This window comes from Danio rerio, chromosome 18 (assembly GCF_049306965.1).
Source record: "Danio rerio strain Tuebingen ecotype United States chromosome 18, GRCz12tu, whole genome shotgun sequence".
Classification (NCBI taxonomy): domain Eukaryota; kingdom Metazoa; phylum Chordata; class Actinopteri; order Cypriniformes; family Danionidae; genus Danio; species Danio rerio.
In genome coordinates this window covers 11,022,643-11,036,899 of record NC_133193.1, presented here as the reverse complement: position 1 = coordinate 11,036,899, position 14,257 = coordinate 11,022,643, and the positions used below count along the sequence as shown (strand labels likewise).

The 14,257-nt window shown below is 31.4% G+C and overlaps 1 protein-coding gene across 5 annotated transcripts in view; it reads right to left on the bottom strand.

Annotated features, from left to right (window-relative positions):
* The window catches only part of pclob (piccolo presynaptic cytomatrix protein b), a 121,011-nt gene that overhangs the window by 16,295 nt on the left and 90,459 nt on the right, over positions 1 to 14,257 (bottom strand). For 3 of the 5 annotated variants that reach the window (XM_021467758.3, XM_009293458.5, XM_017352020.4), the window contains 8 exons: positions 14,128 to 14,195; positions 13,090 to 13,301; positions 12,923 to 12,973; positions 11,265 to 11,395; positions 8,848 to 8,874; positions 5,876 to 5,969; positions 4,101 to 4,172; positions 1,655 to 1,934 (listed from right to left, as the gene is read on the bottom strand). In XM_021467758.3, the coding sequence (XP_021323433.2) occupies positions 1,655 to 1,934; positions 4,101 to 4,172; positions 5,876 to 5,969; positions 8,848 to 8,874; positions 11,265 to 11,395; positions 12,923 to 12,973; positions 13,090 to 13,301; positions 14,128 to 14,195 (935 nt within the window). The remainder of the gene's footprint in view (positions 1 to 1,654; positions 1,935 to 4,100; positions 4,173 to 5,875; positions 5,970 to 8,847; positions 8,875 to 11,264; positions 11,396 to 12,922; positions 12,974 to 13,089; positions 13,302 to 14,127; positions 14,196 to 14,257) is intronic. The other 2 variants (XM_017352021.4, XM_021467759.3) reach the window with 1 other exon arrangement.

The following is a 14,257-nucleotide window of genomic DNA, read 5'->3' as shown; positions in this document are numbered from 1 at the left end:
CCAAAATATTAAGCTGCTCAACAGTTTTCAGTAATAATAATAATAATAATACACATTTCTTGAGCAGCAAATCATTGTATAAAAATGACACAGAAGACTGTAACAAAGCATAACATTCTATTGTAACAATACAATATGTTATATTTTATATATCTATCTATCTATATATATATATATATATATATATATATATATATATATATATATATATATATATATATGTATGTATATATGTATATATATATATATATATATATATATATATATATATATATATATATATATATATATATATATATATATATAAAACAGTGAAAATGTAATAATATTGACAATTAATCAGTTTATAGTATATTTTGAGCAAATGAATGCGTCTTTACTGACAGCAGCGTATATGTTGGATTTTATTAGTTAACTACAGTTGAAGTTAGAATTATTAAACTCCCTGAATTATTAGCCCCCTGTTTATTTTTTCCATAATTTCTGTTTAATGGAGAGAAGATTTTTTTCAACACATTTCTAAACATAATAGTTTTAATAATTTATCTCTATTAACTGATTTATTTTATCTTTGCCATGATGACAGTAAATAATATTTGACTATATATTAAAGGCTTTACTAGGTTAATTTGGTTACCTAGGTAAGTAAGGTAAAGTTTTTAGTTTAGCAACAACACTCAAAAAAATAAATCATTTGATGAACACAATTTAATTGAAAGCAGGATTTCCATCCACAAACATTTGTTTAGCACCATCACCAACAACAACAACAAAACTATTTACACATTTAAATGCAATTGAGTTGCTCCAACATGATTTTATTAAATAATAAATTATATATATATATATATATTTTTTTTACGTAAACTCAATGATCTGATATTATCATGTATGTCTATTATGTTTCTTACATTTTAAACTCTTAATTTTATTTGAAGTTATCCTAAATACATTAAAATAGCAATTTTACGACAACTTAATGACTTACATATACAGTTGATTGAGAATGATTTCAGAACTCATTTTAGGACAGTTATTGCTCACTGAGCAAAGCAACAAACTGCATTTTTGCTAATTAAGCTGCCAACACCCAAAGCATGGGTGCTTCTGCAAGGTGCTAATCTCAAAACTCAAAGTATTACATGAAAATCTTCTAAATCTTCAAACTAAAGTGAAGATTAAACTTTAACAAGTTTTTCTATTAACTTTAAACACCTATGATTACTTTTATTGTCAATATTTCCCTCTGTTAATTCAGTCTCATGCAAAGCATGCAGGGAACTACAACCCCCCCCCCCCTAAGCATGTAGTTGGACCAACACAATTCCTTCATGTTGTCCCAATACAAAACGCTTAAGTTAACTTAATGGTTTAAAACTTTAAGTGGACTGAACATAAAACAATGAAATTGGCCAAAGAAATGAATTGTGTTGTTTCGGCTCATTTTAAACAGGTAGTTTAAACAAGCAGCAGTAACCATTTTTGAGTGAATACTGTATGTCAGCTTAGAGTACATTTGCCACATTTAATATCATTAGACTGTTAGATTATGGTTGGTATCAAAACAAAAATGTTAGCAGATATTAAGCAGAAGGACACTGGTTACTACCTGTGCAAATGAGGTGCACATTTTTGTTTAATAAGCATGACCTACCTTTAGCAGGGTCAGGGAAAATGCCATGACTTCGGCTTTTGATGACTGAGGTTTTAGGGGACTCCTGGTTCCCTGGTTGCCCTCCTTGACCTCCAGAACCTCCTGTTCCTCCAGGGCCTCTCTGACCTCCAGAGCCACCCTGACCGCCAAAGCCCCCTGAGCCGCCGGGCCCCTGTGGAGGGTGGGTTCTTCCATGGTGGATACTTTCACTTTGCTCCTTTAGAGGGTGCCAGCGAGGTGTGTTATCAAGCTGAGTCGTGTTAGAGAGATCAATGAGCACCTACAGAAACAACACAGGCATTCATAATGTCTTAGTTGGCTGTTTCCCGACCGGCTTTGTTCCAAAAACCTTTTAAAATGTGCGTTTAATTGTGTTTATGCAAGTCAGGTGTGAGTACATCTTGGTAAGAGTGCGCCTGTGCAGTTTTGATTGACAAGTTCAATTATGATTCTTGTGGTTTTATCTGTCGCAGTTTTAACAAATACGATGCAGCCTTCTTTCCCACTTTAACTGATAGATTGTATATATGTCATATTTAGTTCTGTATATTATGTATTTACAGATAAACTGATAGAGTCATCTTATTCCCCAACACTTTCTTGTCTGTAACCCTTTAATTAGTCTAATTGGGACTAGTCATGGCACTTACATATTATTTCTCCTGACAATTGAGATTTTGATTTGATTTTCTGAAATATAAAAACATTTGAAGTGGTACAAAACCTTTCATCAAAAATGTGATGAAATATAATATCACAAAATATTAATATTTATTCATTTATTGTGTATTAAATGATTTATTAATTATACAATAACAATAATTTTTTATGAATTTCAAATGTTGAATACTGCATACACTTTAATGGAAAACAAATAAGAAAAGACTTGCTGTATGTGTGAGTAAAGTGTGCATTTATATTCATTTCATTATATAAACTACTGATGAAACTTCAGTATTTTAATACTACTGATGATTAAAAGAAAAAAGATTTAGTTAAATAACAAAAAAAAAAAGAAAGTTCAAGACAAAAATATTTAGCCCTCCTGTGAAATGTTGATTCCTTTTCAAATATTTGCCTATAGCGGTGTTTTTTTTACAGAGAAAGGAATTTTCCCCAAAGTATTTCCTATTATATGTTTCTCCTGGAAAAAAGTCTTATTATTTTAGTTTGTCTAAAAAATAAAATAAACTGTATGCATAATGTGTGGGCCTCACAGCAAAAAAATATTGCTGTTCAAATTTCCGCTGGGTCAGTTGGCATTTCTGTGTGGAGTTTGCATGTTCTCCACGTGTTTCATCCGGGTGCTCCAGTTTCCCCCACAGTAGAAAGACAAGTGCAATAGGCAAATAGAGTAGGCTATATTGTCCGTAGCCTTTGGGGGTTTGATTGGGGGTTATTAAATAATTTTTTTAATAAATTATTTTTAATAACTAAGGTTAATAATATTAGCCACCTTAAAAATTTATCATTTTTTTATTAACAAAAAAAAAATTTTTGATTGGCTACAGAACAAACCACTGTTATCCATTGACTTGCATAATTAACATAACATGCCTAGTTAAACTAGTTAACATAGTTAGGCCTTTAAGTTGCACATTAATGTAAATACTAGTATCTTGCAAAATAAATAGTATCATATTATGTACTGTCATCATGGCAAAGACAAAAGAAATTAGTAGAAATTAGTTAACATGTCCTTAACTTTAGACAACACAATACCAGTGTTTATCTTAAGAAGAAATCTTAATTTTTATTTTTAATTTGATGGATTTTCATTTCATACAATTAACAGTATTTTATGAATTGCATAGAATTATGCATGATGTGGGGAATTAAGCATGCAAAATTTTAAGATGAAAAGTCACTGGTTTGCAACTGAGACAGCAAATGTGCTCATTCACAAAAATAAACACTGCTGCTTTTTATATTTCCTTTTTTTTTTTTTTTTTTTTTAGTAAGCACTTTTTGAAAAATCTAATAATCTAAAGAACTTTATTCCTCAATAAAAAAAACCTACTGTGGAATTCATTCTTTGAATTTTAAATGTTCTTTATGGAACCAGCAGTGCCTTTATTTATAAAAAATGTGATATCACTTGACGTTTAAACCGATTGTTTTATTGCAGATCTGAACATTTGTAGGATTAAAACAAATGCTTCGGGTTAGACGGCACCGTTAGATTTATTCAGCCTTTACACTTCAGAGATATTCTTTTTCTATTAGTCTACTATAAACTGTTCTTTGATGGATTATAACACAAATCCATACAGACAGAAGCTAAAAATGATTCAATAATAACATTTCAAAACCATAATCTCTGCAAGAGAAGACAAAACGCTAACAAGCCTTGAATCGCATCTAAAGAATTATGCAAATTATGTTTATCTCTGTTTTTTTTTTTTTTTTGGCGTGTGGAATGATACTTTTATCGAGTAACACTCACTTCTCCGAGGAAATCATTTGAGGAGTATCTGTCATAATCCCACACAGTCACTTCCAGAGTCTTCTTCTTCAGCTGAGTCGAACACACACACACACACACACACACACACACACACACACACACACACACACACACACACACACACACACACACACACACACACACACACACACACACACACACACACACACACACACACACACACACACACACACACACACACACACAGAGAAAAAAAACATAATTCATGAAGGCACAAACATCTTTTAACATGAAATCTAAGACTTAGTAAACAGCACAGCAGTGGCAGAAAAACTAGGTCAACTTTCAGAGTTTTCAAATATGGAGTGCCAAATTTGGATTGCATATATGGGACACTTGGGGGACGTGACTGTGATGTAACTTCCCTTGTGCCTTAGACGAGTTTAATTACATGTTATAAGTTCGGTGCATAGCTCTTGAACTATATATAATGTTACGTATAGCTAAAGAGAGATGAAAGATAAATTCCACATGAAAGATGCCTGCCTGAAAACAATAATAAGACAGTATTCAGGTCCGTAGCCAGCCTAATGAAAGGGGTGGTTAGTTTTTTTTTTTTTTTCTCCAAAAGTGGATCTTTTTGCAGTTTTGCCTCATTTTCTATTTAACTTTTTTTCTTCTAATTTGCATTTTTGTGACATTTTAAGCACATTTTTTCTGCATTAGCTTGTTAGATGGTCATCAGAACCACAATTTTCGATGTACCAAAAACATTTCGTAAAGATTTAAAATAAAGTAATATATATATATATATATATATATATATATATATATATATATATATATATATATATATATATATATATATATATATATATATATATACTTATTTACACTTATTATTTTTTAAAACCCAAACTTAGCACATCATATATCATTAGAAAATCTGTTAAAGTTTTAAATTAAAAATGGTTTGGTCTATTGTAATTTATTATGCAAATAAAAAATGGCCAGTATTCAACTTTCCTCATTCAGAATTTGGCCATTTAAAAAATAAAAACTAAATCATAATAATGTAGAGCTTCCCAATTTTCTAGCCTCTCTTTTAAAAAAAACATTTGAAAATTCAGAGACAACAACAATAGCCTAATTAGTATTAAAATTAACTTTTTGTTTCAAGAATAAAGTCCAGGATTTAGAATAAAAGTTACTTGTAAAATGTTTTCTCTATTCAACAACAATACAGTCGGTCAGTAGTGAAAGACAACTTCATTTATGTCAGATTTCTGTCTAAACGCTTTCTTCAATAGGTTACTTTCACTATATATGATGGCAAAATGTATGGGAAAATTCTGGACCTTTGCCAGTGGAGGCACAAAGTCCAAAAACATGTGGTATAAGTGAAATGGGTAGGCTAAATTGACCGTATTGTATGTGCGTGAATGAGTGTGTATGGATGTTTCCCAGTGATGGGTTGCAGCTGGAAAGGCATCCGTTGCGTAAAACATATGCTGGATAAGTTGGCGGTTTATTCCTTTGTGGCAACCCCAGATTAATAATACAATATAATATAATAATTATAACAAATATAATATAATATAATATAATATAATATAATATAATATAATATAATATAATATAATATAATATAATATAATATAATATAATATAATATAATATAATATAATATATAATGCTGATTAATTTAATGTTAAATACTTTTTCTAAAACCTTTTACTAAAAAAAAAAGTTCTAATATGTATGTATATAAGTAAACAAATATAAGTACTTACCTGCTCCAGATGTATGTTTTTGTAAATGACTGTCTGGTTCCACTCTGGGTTCTGGGTCTTCTGGATATATTTAGTCCTCCTCTTGTTCTCAGCACTGTGAGGTAACCATGTCGAGACAAGATACATGGAGCAATAAACTTAGAGCGTGCATAATGTATTTTTAGCCACACTTGAGTACAGCGGAGTTTCATAAAGAGATGACCTCACACGAGGCAACACTGATGCATCTACGGTCCATGCCACCAATGATGATGATGACATTACCAGACCACAGAGTCAAATGTGGAGAAATGCCTGCTTCTACATGAGTACATGAGCAATTTATGCAAGCATACAGTACAGCAGCGCCAGACTCTTACAATGAGCTGATGTGAATTTAAACAATGGTTGCACATCTGTACTTGAAGGTTCACTGAAGAGCCTTGAAATGTGCAGTTTTGTTCGAGGCGTCAGGTGGTTACAGCTGAAACATGCAGACAGGATTGGACATATTGGGTAGCTCCTCCCCTTTTTAAAAATAGGCAATAGTGTTTTGTTTACAGTATATGACAGACAGCTCGGCGTATTGAGCTAAAGTGCATCTGACTCATGACATGCACAATCAACAGTATAATAGCAATGCTGAGCCTGTCTAAATGCTTCTCCTATTTAAAATACAGCATTCAGTGTAATTGATTTGCACATATGATCTGCTCTTTGCTATTGTGCAGAGCAGACATGTGTTTACATAGGGACAGTTTGTGTGACACTAACACAAAACCAGCCTTTATTCATCCTATTGGTAATGGTAATGCACTGTAAAAAAATGCTGAGTTCCACACAATTGATTTGTGTTGGGACAACATGAGGGAATTAATTTCACTTATTAGTTTTAACACATTTAAGTAAATTAAACATAAAACTATTAAGTTGCCCCCCTCCAACGAGTGATTTAAACCATGTTCTAAATCAGTGTTTCTCAACTGGTGGGTCACGACCCAAAAGTGGGTCGCGGGAACAATTTCAGTGGGTCGCGGAATGTGTGTTCAAAAAAACAACAAAAAAAGTTACATTTTTTACATATTTTGCTTATACCAGACTTTTATTTTGAAATGCATGCGCAACAACCCTACCGTTTGACATGTGTATAAAAAACTTAAAGCCTCAGTGTCATATGTAGTGAGGTGCTCTCACAAGAGAGCATGAAACCTTTTAAATTAAAACAACATTTAGAAACCAGAAAATTTTTTTTTTTTTTAAAGTTTATTATTAACAGTATTTGTCGTTTTTACTTTGTAATATTTCTACAATTTGATCCATTTTGTTAAATGACAGCAATAAAATAGTCTTTATTTGTAAGTCTTGGTGAATTTCTTATGATGTATCTGTCACTACTTGTTTATGTTAACAAATAAATACAAATTAAGTATAATTCCTAAAAGAGTATTATAGTTCCTAAAAATTTGGTTGACCATGTAAAAATGTGGGTTGCACAGCCAAACCAGTTGAGAACCCCTGTTCTAAATAAAAGCAACAGCACCCGGAATATTTTCCATATTAAAAGGAATTTTTGTCCTAACCAACTCCACGAATTTATATATTAGAAATGGTTTCTCACCTAATGTTTACACACATAATATTTATTATTTTATTTGTTATAATTTTTTTGCTAAATAATAACATTATGAACCGAATCTGCATCTCATTTCGGAGTCTGCTTTCAAAGCCTTTCTGAATGAATGAACGAAATGTCAAACAAGAATGTTCACTGAGCGTGTTTCTTAAATATCTGCAAACCTATTATGGTATTTTTATGCTTTAGAAGAGTCAAAAACTTACAAACAACACCTTTAAGAAACAGTTTATATATACAAATATATTTGAATCTTGATCAGGAGGTAACATTTGATTCTGATCAAGTCTGAAACTGCATGATCGGGCCCAATTTCTGATCACGTGATCAGATTTGGACATCCCTTTAGGCAAACCCTCGGTATGAATTCTTGAGTGCATGTGAATAAATGACTGATTTGAGCTATGTTTTGTTGAGTGCAGGACACCTCACATACTACAGAAATCGAAGGACAAGGTGAGGAACAAAGACATATCTCATCCATATAGGCGAACTGAAAACATCTTTGTTTTGGAGTATGCTAGATAAATTTAAGACACTAATGCCCAAAATGCTTTCAGTTTGACTTCATGCAGACTATAATGCAGTAATATCTGGCTTTGAGGGAACCGTTTCAAGAATGTATGGCCTTGCCATGAAAAAATTGAGAGGTAGAGGTTGCTTTGGTAAGAAATTAGGAAATAATTCCTATTGGTGGAACTGAAAGCTCCATATTTTGAACATTGTTATATTTTCTATGTTATATATCTTCTAAATCCAAATGTCCTTGTTTTGGAGCATGCTAGACAACTCTATGACTAACATATTGACACTAATGCCCAAAATGCTTTATATTTCATTTCATGCAGACTATAGTGCAGTATTAACTGGCTTTGAAGGAACCGTTTCAAGATTGTATTGCTTTGCCGTGAAAAACTTCAGAGGTAGAGGTTGCTTTGATGAGAAATTAGGAAATAATTCCTATTGGCTGACCTGAAAGTTCCATACTTTGAACATTGTTATGTTTTTTTCTAATGTTATATATCGTCTAAACTCAAATGTCGACTTGTTTTGGAGCACGCTAGATAACTTTACGACTAACATATTGGCACTAATGGCCAAAATGCTTTCTATTTGATTTCATGGAGACTATATTGCAGTAATAACTGACCTTGAGGAAATCATTTCAATAATGTATTGCCTTGCCGTGAAAAACTTCAGAGGTAGAGGTTGCTTTGAGGTAGATCTGAGACACTTCACAGATGACACTTTCACCACATGAATGACATCGAAGCAATGAAAGAAAAGAGAAACACATACCCACACACACGCACAGCAATGAAACAAAGCAAAATGAACAGAAAAAGAATCACCACGCTACCTTGCGTTCTGGACAACCATGACTTGGCTGAACCAATCCGGAGATTTGTATGGTGTGCAAAGTAAAAGTAGACAGACAAACAGACAACAGTCAGAGAATCCTGCAGGAAGGGCAGACAGAAAACCCTCTGAAAAGTTGTCGTCCGGGTTGGAGTTGAGCTTTTAGCACCAGGATCATCTGTGCAGGTAATAGGAACTAATTTCATAAACACTGCAGATATGGCCATTAGGAGATGGCAGATAGCATTACACACCCATACTGGTGGAAGCCATATCGATTGTCCTGTCTCCGCAGGCCGAGACACTGAGCTTGATTACTAGGTAGCATGTTAAGAGAGGAAGGCTAAGCTAATAAAAATTGACTTCTCTAAAGAAGATCTCTTCCACTTTAGCCTTCCAATAAGTCATTTCCGTACTAAAGAGGTGAGGACGTCTACTCAGAAAGGGAGACCTTTGAGAACACCAGACATGTTATTTTGCCGGTGTTTTGGCTTATTATGAAACACGTTTATTCTACTGAAATTATTAACATTATGGTAAAAGGAACATTAGATTTATTTTTCTCTGTAATTAATTAGCCATTAAAAAAATTATTTAAAAAAATTGTTTCACTTTAGATGTAGAAAATTGGCTGGTGAAGTCACATGCAGCAATGCAAAGTTTGTTAACTTTTTATTAACATATTAACATATATATACTGTAAACTTATTTACACTTATTATTTTTTAAAACACAAACTTAGCACATCATATATCATTAGAAAATCGGTTAAAGTTTTACATTAAAAATGGTTTGGTCTATTGTAATTTTTTTTATTTTATTTATACATACACAGTATATTCATATTTTTATTTATATATACACAGTATATTTATATTTTTATTTATATATACAGTATATATATATATATATATATATATATATATATATATATATATATATATATATATATATATATATATATATATATACATACACAGTATATTTATATTTTTTATTTTTATATACAGTATATTTATTTTAATTTATTTATATACAGTTGATGTATATTTTTTATTTATATATACAGTTTATATATTTTTATATATACACAGTGTATTTATATATATTTATATATATACAGTATATTTATATTTTTTGTTTATATATACAGAATATTTACATATTTTTTATTTATTTAAATACAGTTTATGTATATTTTTATTTGTATATACAGTTTATTTATATATTTTTATATACACACAGTATATTTTTATTTTTAAATACACAGTATATTTATATGTTTTATTTATGTATATAAATAGTATATTTATATTTTTTGTTATATATACACAGTATATTTATATTTTAGTTATATATACACAGTATATTTATATTTTTATTTATATACACAGTATATTTTTATTTATATAAACATAGTATATTTATATTTTTAGTTATATATACAGTATATTTTTATTTATATAAACACAGTATATTTATATTTTTATTCATATATAGAGTATATTTATATTTTTATATACACAATATATTTATATTTTTTATTTATATACATACACAGAATATTCATATATTTTTTATATATAAACAGTAAATTTTTTATTTTTTACACAGTATATTTATATTTTTAGTTATATATACAGTATATTTTTATTTATATAAACACAGTATATTTATATTTTTATTCATATATAGAGTATATTTATATTTTTTATATACACAATATATTTATATTTTTTATTTATATAGAATATTCACAGAATATTCATATATTTTTTATATATAAACAGTAAATTTTTATTTTTTTATTTATATATACACTGTACATTTATATTTTAAATAGTGCTCAGGGGTAGCTCAATTAATGTGTCGGTGCCTTTTGGGCAAGGTACTTGTGAAAATGTGGAAAAAATATTAAAAAATCTTTATTGACATGGCTATTCTTTAACACTGTGCCTATATATTTCGTCAAACACTTCTTCATCAGGTAACGATTACTTATATGTTTTATGCTTAGTATACATTCATTCAACTAATTTATAACTAATATATATATACTAAATGAATTTTTTTTTTTTTTTTTTTTGCCTTCAGCGATGTTCTACCATACTCATGAGTACATCCAGAATCTTAATACTAAAGGGAAAAGATGATTTCTGGAAGGCCAGGAGAAAAACGACAACGGAAAATATCCCAAATAAAAACGGGGGAAAGAAATCACTGAAAATAACTAAAAAAATCTGACAGTAAATCAAACACAATTACATAAACACTTATATATGTAGACAAGAACAAACATAAAACAAACATTTGTCTCTCTAAATATTTCATTCAGCACACTTACACTCACTTACTTTAACACTATAACACACACACACCCACACTTACACACACACACACACACCTACAGATACTCACCCTCTGCCTGGTAAGAGATAGACTTTGACGAAAGGGTCTGTGTATCCGTTGTTTTCTCTCGGAGCGAGGTTTCTTGCTTGTAGCACGTGAACAATCAGATTGCCCATATTCCTGTCGTAGTTGATTTGAAGCTGAGGGACAGATTTATTATGAGATGCATAATACCAGCAATCCACTCAAATTTGATTTCACTGTAGAATAAGCACCAAGATGCTGCCATTTAAATCCAATAAGGCAGTCAATGCTGAAGTGAGTCACTAGTGCTGATACATCATAATTATCTAAATGAAATGTGTCTCAAATGTCATATTTCAAAGGCCTTTGTAGATTTGTAGTAATTCTATATGGTGACATATTTAAATCAATTTTATATAACACTAACAGGCAAGAAAATTGATTTTTAATTTTTTATTTTTAGGAATTTTGAATTAAATGTAATTAATCTAATTCTAATTTATATTATTATTATATAGACGGCACGGTGCCTAAGTGGTTTGCACTGTCGCCTCACAGCAAGAAGGTTGCTGGTTCAGCTTGGCCAGTTGGTATTTTAGTGTGGAGTTTGCACGTTCTCTCCGGTGTCCTCCGGGTGCTTTGGTTTTCTCCACACCCCAAAGATTGTTGCTATAGGTGGATTGGGTAAACAAAATTGGCCATAGTGTATGAGTGTGAGTGATTGTGAGAGCGTATTGCTGTTTCCCAGTACTGGGTTGCAGCTAAAGGGTATCAGCTGCTTAAAACATGTGCTGGAATAGCTGGTGGCCTATTCCACTGTGGCGACTCCTAATGAATAAGTGACTAAGCCGATGGAACAATGAATTAATAAATGAATTATTGTCATGTTATAGTATCATCTAATTTATAATCATTATGTATTATTATTAGGCCCACATGGAATCTGTGCGCGCAGAAATCCTCAGATTTCCACAGATTTTTAGTCTGTCATTGAGTCTATTTATTTACTTAAATAATGTGTGTAAATATGTGTATATTTGTATTTATTTAGTTTTTAAATTAATTTCAATAATCTTATAGTGATATAATTATTTACAACACAGTTTGTAAAGTATTATTTTCTGTCTTTTAGTAGATATATGAGAGACTTGTTTGATTACCAAATGAGTGGATTTAATTGCATACTCCCAAAATTATTCTGTATAAATATGATTTTTTTTGTTGCAAAATTCTCAGCAGAAATAGTTATTGTTGTTGTTATTATTATTATTAATAATAATAATAATTATTATTATTATTATAATATATAATTTATTATTATTATTATTATTACATTTATATCCTAAATTCTATATAATTTTAGTGGATGGTTTTAATAAATTTAAGAAAAAAATGTTTATTCAATTTTTTTTATTCAAGAATACATTTCATCAACTAAAGCTTATAAAATATTTAATTAAATTTATTATAAAGTCACTACTTAAAAAAAACAACAACATTGCATTAATAAATGCATACAGTACACTTTCCAAAACAAACTTAAAAAAAAAAAAAAAAAAACTGTTACTTAGTTACTTAATCAAGTTATAACAGTCTGTTTTGCACGAGTCAAAAAAAAATCCTTATTCCATATCTAAAATTAACAGTAGAATACAAAGTATTTTACTGTACAATGTACACTGTTAAAAGTAGTATATACTCACTTGTATGTCACCAGTGATTGGATGCGGTTGTGGCTTCAGGGCCTCTGCTGACTGAAAAAAAAGAAAAGAAAGAAAATGAATCCCTTCCTGCTTTAATTCTTATTTTCACTTCTCCAATTAGACACAGCATGCAGTAAGAAGCATGTGCAAAAGTTCCCAAACAGTACCTTGCTGCTGTGGCGTTTCTTGCTGACGGATGGGGACCCAGGCTGCCCGGGACTGGGGACTCCACTGGAAGCAGCAGATCCGGGTCCCGAGTGCAGGTGTCCTGCTCTCTCCAGGGCAGACAGAACTGATGCTGGACCCTGTTGTTGAGACACCTTCTGCAGCTCCGCCGCCAGCTGCTTTGGGTCCACGCCTGGAGAACGCTGACGCTCACCTACAACACAAAGACATATCATAAACGCGACACTGAACAAATACTCTACAACCCACTGATCAAATACAAACACCTCTTAAATGATCGAGAGTTCTGTCCATCACACCATACTAAACCTTTTAAAATAAGATTTTATCTAAGTTAAGGTGCTGCTTTTCATAAGATGTTAAATAAATCTGGTATCCCCAGAATGTGCCTGTGAAGTTTCAGTTCAGAAAACCTCACAAATCATGTTCTACAGCAGTGGTTCTCAACCATGTTCCTGGAGGACCACCAACACTGTACAATTTCATAGGCAAAAATTGACTTTGTATATGATTGTAAATTATTGTTTGGGTGATAAGGCGACACGGTGGCTCAGTTTTTATCATCGTTGCCTCACAGCAAAAAGGTCGCTGGTTCGAGCCTCAGCTGGGTCACTTGGCATTTCTGTGTGGAGTTTGCACATTTCCTTCAGGTGTTCCGGTTTCCCCCACAAGTCCAAAGACATGCGCTATAGATGATTTGGGTAAGCTAAATTGTCCATGGTGTATGTGTGTGAATAGTTGTGCCGAAATAGTTGGCAGTTCATTCCACTGTGACAACCCCTGATGAAATAAGGGATTAAGCCGAAGGAAAATTAATGATGGGAGATTGCTGTGTGATTTTGCTGGATCTTAAGTGATTGACAACTTATCCTGTGCATCTTTTTTTTTTCCTGAAGCTGTGGTAATCAAATGCATGTCACAATAAAGAATTTCCATTTAAATGATAATAGCTTATAAAAAAGGTATCAAGGTGTACAAATTAAGGAAATACAGTATAATAAACTGTTATTTTCACTCACCAGCTCTCAGCTGATTGTGGAGCTCCAGTTGTTGAGGCTGTTCTGTGTTGGAGAGCATGTTTAAGTCTCTAAACAACAGTCCAGATAAAAACTGCATTAGCAAATCAGCTTAAAGACCACAGCCACTGTA